This window comes from Terrapene carolina, unplaced genomic scaffold, assembly GCF_002925995.2.
Source record: "Terrapene carolina triunguis isolate 2854851 unplaced genomic scaffold, T_m_triunguis-2.0 Scaffold23938, whole genome shotgun sequence".
In the NCBI taxonomy this organism is placed as follows: Eukaryota; Metazoa; Chordata; order Testudines; family Emydidae; genus Terrapene; species Terrapene triunguis.
Window position 1 is genome coordinate 1 of NW_020688289.1, and position 4,326 is coordinate 4,326.

Genomic DNA, 4,326 nt, shown 5'->3' on the forward strand with positions numbered 1-4,326 from the left:
CCCCCGCCCAGGTGACCCGGCAGATCCAGGAGCACGAGCAGGACTCGGCGCTGCGGGAGCAGATGAGCGGCTACAAGCGCATGCGGCGCCAGCACCAGAAGCAGCTCATGGCGCTGGAGAACAAGCTGAAGGCGGAGCTGGACGAGCACCAGCTGCGCCTCGACAAGGAGCTGGAGGCCCATCGCAGCAGCTTCAGCGCCGAGGCCGAGAAGCTGGCCAAGAAGCACCAGGCCATCTTCGAGAAGGAGGTGGGGCTGGCCGGGCCGGGGCAGGGGGCAGGGGGGCGCTGCGCTTCGGGGGGGCTGCGCTGGGGCGGGGGCTGGCGGGGAGCCGCTCACCCCCGCTCCCTGCCCCGCAGGCCAAGGCGGCGCTGGCCGAGGAGAAGAAGTTCCAGCAGCACATCCTGGGCCAGCAGAAGAAGGAGCTCAGCGGCCTGCTGGAATCCCAGAAACGCCAGTACAAGCTGCGCAAGGAACAGCTCAAGGAGGTGACGAGAGAGGGGCCCCGGGGGGCGGGTTGGCTGGGAACAGAACCCAGGTGTCCGGGCTCCCGGCCCCCCCGCTGGACCGCCGGAGCCCTGGCTCTAAGCACTCCCCTCCCGCGCAGGAGCTGCAGGAGAACCAGAGCACCCCGAAGCGGGAGAAGCAGGAGTGGCTGCTGCGGCAGAAGGAGAACATGCAGCACTACCAGGCCGAGGAGGAGGCCAACCTGCTGCGGCGGCAGCGCCAGTACCTGGAGCTCCAGTGCCGCCAGTACAAGCGCAAGATGCTGCTGGCCCGCCACAACCTGGACCAGGACCTGCTGCGCGAGGTGGGGGGCTCGAGGGGAGGAGCCTGTGAGGGGGACGGGGCAGGGCTTAGGGGGAGGAGCCTGTGAGCGAAAGAGGGCAGGGCTGGGCACTGCATAGGGGGAGGAGCCCATGGGGGCAGGGTGGGGCTCTGCTCAGGGGGAGGGGCTTGTGACAGCCCAGAACTCTAGTGTGCCTGGGGTAGGCAGAGGCCTCGCGCGGGGGCCTGTCTGGCCGCGGGGCTTGGGGAGGGGCGGCTGGGGCGGGGGCTGCTGGGCCGGCTGTGACACTGACACTGACACTGGCCCTGGCCCCGCAGGACCTGAACAAGAAGCAGACGCAGAAGGACCTGGAATGCGCCATGCTGCTGCGGCAGCACGAGTCGACGCAGGAGCTGGAGTTCCGGCACCTGCACACCGTGCAGCGCACCCGCACCGAGCTCACCCGCCTGCAGCACCAGACCGAGCTCAGCAACCAGCTGGAGTACAACAAGCGCCGCGAGCAGGAGCTGCGCCAGAAGCACGCCATGGAGGTCCGCCAGCAGCCCAAGAGCCTCAAAGTAGGTGCCGCCCGGGTGCCCCGCCCGCGCAGCCTGGGGGGCCCGCAGCCGGACGGACAGGAGGCCGGGCTTCTAGAGCCGGACGGACAGGAGGCCTGGGCTCTAGAGCCGGCCCTGGGGGGCCTCGAGCCGGACGGGCAGGATAGCTGGGGTTTAGAGCCAGACGGCGAGGAGGCAGGAGTTCTAGAGCCAGACGGTGCGGAGGCCATGGCTCTAGACCAGGAGAACCTGGGGGTTCTAGAGCCAGATGAAGATGATGTGGTTCTAGAGCGGGAGAGCCTGGGGGCTCTGGAGCCAGACGGCAAGGAGGCTGAGGTTCTAGAGCGGGAGAGCCTGGGGCTTCTCGAGCCAGGCCTCATGGCCCTGGGGGTTCTCAAGCCGGATGGCCAGGAGGCTGATGTTCTAGACCTGGAAGCTCTGGAACCGGACGGGCAGGAGGCATCCCTAGATGCTGTCCTGGGGGTGCTAGAGCCATCCGCCCCCTGCCATCTCCCCGGTGTGCTGCCCCTGATCCCAGAGGAGGGGGAGGGGCTGCGGGGCCCAGCCGACGGCTGCCCTGCCCCCGAGGACCCCTATGCGGAGCCGCGGCGTGGCCGGGAGGAGGGGGCCAGGCCGGCGCCAACCCCCCTGGCCCCCCTGCTGCCCCACGCCGTGTGCGCGGGGCTGGCACTGCTGGTGGCCGCCTACCCCAGCGGGCCGGCGCTGCTGCTGCTGCTGGCGGCGCTGTGGGCCCAGGGCTCGGGCGGCGGGGCCCAGGCGGTGCTGCTGGCTCTGGAGGGGGCGCTGGTGGGGCTGGGCGTCTCCTACGCCCTGCTCCACTCGCTCTTCCTGCTCTCGGGTGCCTCCTTCCTGGCCCTGGCCAAGGGCGCGGGGGCGCTGGGCGTGCTGGGTCTGAGCGCCAGCCGGGGCCGGCTCTACGTGCCCGTTATCCTGCTGGCCTCCCACCTGCTGGCCTCGCCCTGGCTCTTCCTCCCGCTCTACCTGCTGATGGCGCTGGCCCGGGGCGCCCTGCGGGGGCTGCCCTGCCGCGCCCGGCGCCTCTGGCTGCGCGTCCTGCTGGGCCTGCCCCTGCCCGCCTTCCGCGCCCTGCAGGGCCTGGGGCTGGTCACCGAGGGCGGCCTCTTCCGCCTCTTCCCCAAGACCAACAAGGGCAACTTCCGCAGCCGGCTGCCCGTGCCCGCCCCCCGCCCCGCCCGCCTGCCCGCCCCGCCCGCCTGGCCCCGCCGCGCCCTGGCCCTGCTGGCCCGCCCCGTGCGTGCCCTCAACCGCCGCCTGCTGCAGCTGGCGCGGGAGGTGAGCGCCCGACTGCCCCCAGCCGCCCTGCACCACCTCAAGGGCCTGCGGGTGCTGCGGGAGGAGCGGCACAGCCGCATCCCCCGGCTGGCGGGCAGGGGGCGCCGCAGGGCTGGCCCCATGGCCCGGGGGAGCCGGGCTGCCTCCGGGGGGGCACGCCGCAGCGCCCCTGGGGACCCCCGCGCAGCCCGGCGGCCCTGGAGGTGAGGGCACCAGTCCCTCCACACCTGTTCTGGGCTTGGGAACCAGCCATGTCCCCGTGCCGCCCAGTGATTGGCTGGGGTGAGCCACAGACCTGCGACAGTGTGAACAGGCCGTGCCCCTCTTTCTGGTTGGGTGTGGGGGCCGTGAGGGGGGGGTCTCCATCTGAATGCGGGGGTGGGGCAGCTCGGGCCTCTCCAAAACCCACAGCAGGAGGTCCTGTGCTACTGGGCTTCTCCGGGCATCCCATGCCAGAGCACCCCTATGGCCCAGCAGGGGGAGATGTGACCCCGAAGGCAGGTGACCCCATGGCACAGCGGGGGGAGGACGTGACCCCCCCATATCCCAGCCGGGGGAGATGTGACCCCGAAGGCAGGCTACCCCCCCCATGTCCCAGCGGGGGCAATGTGACCTCGAAGGCAGGCGACCACCATGGCCCAGCTTGGGGGATGTGACCCCAGTATCTTGGGGGGCTGTGGTTTGCCAAGGGGACTGAACCCCACTCTGGTTGCTGTGTGTAGGGGGGCAGCGCTGGGGGGTACAGCTGCAGTGTCTGCACCAGAGGAAAGAATCACCTACTCCTGCCCCACAGGAGCCGGGGGGGTGCAGTGGGGAGGCCCTGGAGGGACGGGCAGCAGTTGGGTGGTTGCAGGGGGAACTGCGGGGGATGTGACCCTTTCACTGAGGGGTGCTGCTATCGGGGCCAGCGGCTTGTCTGTCTCTGAGCCGGGGGCCCCAGCCCCCCACAAACGCTATCCAACCCCCTGGGGGAGGGGCTCCATTCTCAGCTAGTCTCAGGCCCCACAACACTATCCGCCCCCTCAGAAATGGGGGGGGCTCCCATCCGGCCGCAGGCGCCGGGGGAAGGTGCGTTTCTGCTCCCAGCTCCGAGGGGCGGCCCCAGGTGATTCTTTCCCCGGTGACGGCTTTGATTTCATTTCCCATCTCTGTAACCCCCACTCCCCTTGGGGAGACGGGAACGTATTTATTTGCAGATGCCTTTACGTTTTGTGTGTGTACATTTTTTTTTTATGTAAGTGATCAAACATATTATTTTTTGTTTGTTTTGGGCTAAATCTGTGATATTTCTTTTTTTATTTGACTGAAAACAGGAGAAATAAAATAAAAATAATCACAGATTTCCCAAAAATGGGAGAGTCGAAATCTTCTTTTGTGTTAAATTAATTTCTTATCAATTGGTTGGGGGAAGGTGAAACCTTTACTTTCCTTCCCATGGGTTTTGGCAACTCTTGGGTAACACTGATTTCATTTGCTGCAGCTTTAGAAAATCTCATCGGTATTTTTGTTGGAGCCTTTATTTATCGCATTGGGAGGAGTGAGTTTGGAATGAGTTTTCTTCCTGTTTGAGGGCCAATTATGAATATTTTATATTTGCTCCAGTTTGTGAAATTTGGGATTATTTTTTATTTCTCTTTCTTTAGTATATTTAGTCTGATTTATCTACTCCTGTTTCTGAGGCAAATCG

The 4,326-nt window shown here is 66.3% G+C and overlaps 1 protein-coding gene across 1 annotated transcript; it reads left to right on the forward strand.

Annotated features, from left to right (window-relative positions):
• The first annotated feature begins 6 nt into the window (after nt 1-6).
• LOC112109583 (serine/threonine-protein kinase TAO2-like) lies at nt 7-4,320 on the forward strand. The gene is made up of 4 exons (XM_026662179.1): nt 7-248; nt 359-487; nt 607-810; nt 1,107-4,320. The coding sequence occupies exons 1-4, from the start codon at nt 63-65 to the stop codon at nt 2,844-2,846; spliced, it is 2,259 nt and encodes a 752-aa protein (XP_026517964.1). The 5' UTR covers nt 7-62; the 3' UTR covers nt 2,847-4,320.
• Nucleotides 4,321-4,326: the final 6 nt, after the last annotated feature.

What these genes read in the sequence shown, in the direction of transcription:
- LOC112109583 (XM_026662179.1), top strand. Translation starts at nt 63, where the DNA reads ATGAGCGGCTACAAGCGCATGCGGCGCCAGCACCAGAAGCAGCTCATG. An exon ending in GCAAGGAACAGCTCAAGGAG is followed by an intron (nt 488 to 606) that starts GTGACGAGAGAG and finishes CCTCCCGCGCAG; the next exon opens with GAGCTGCAGGAGAACCAGAG. An exon ending in ACCAGGACCTGCTGCGCGAG is followed by an intron (nt 811 to 1,106) that starts GTGGGGGGCTCG and finishes CTGGCCCCGCAG; the next exon opens with GACCTGAACAAGAAGCAGAC.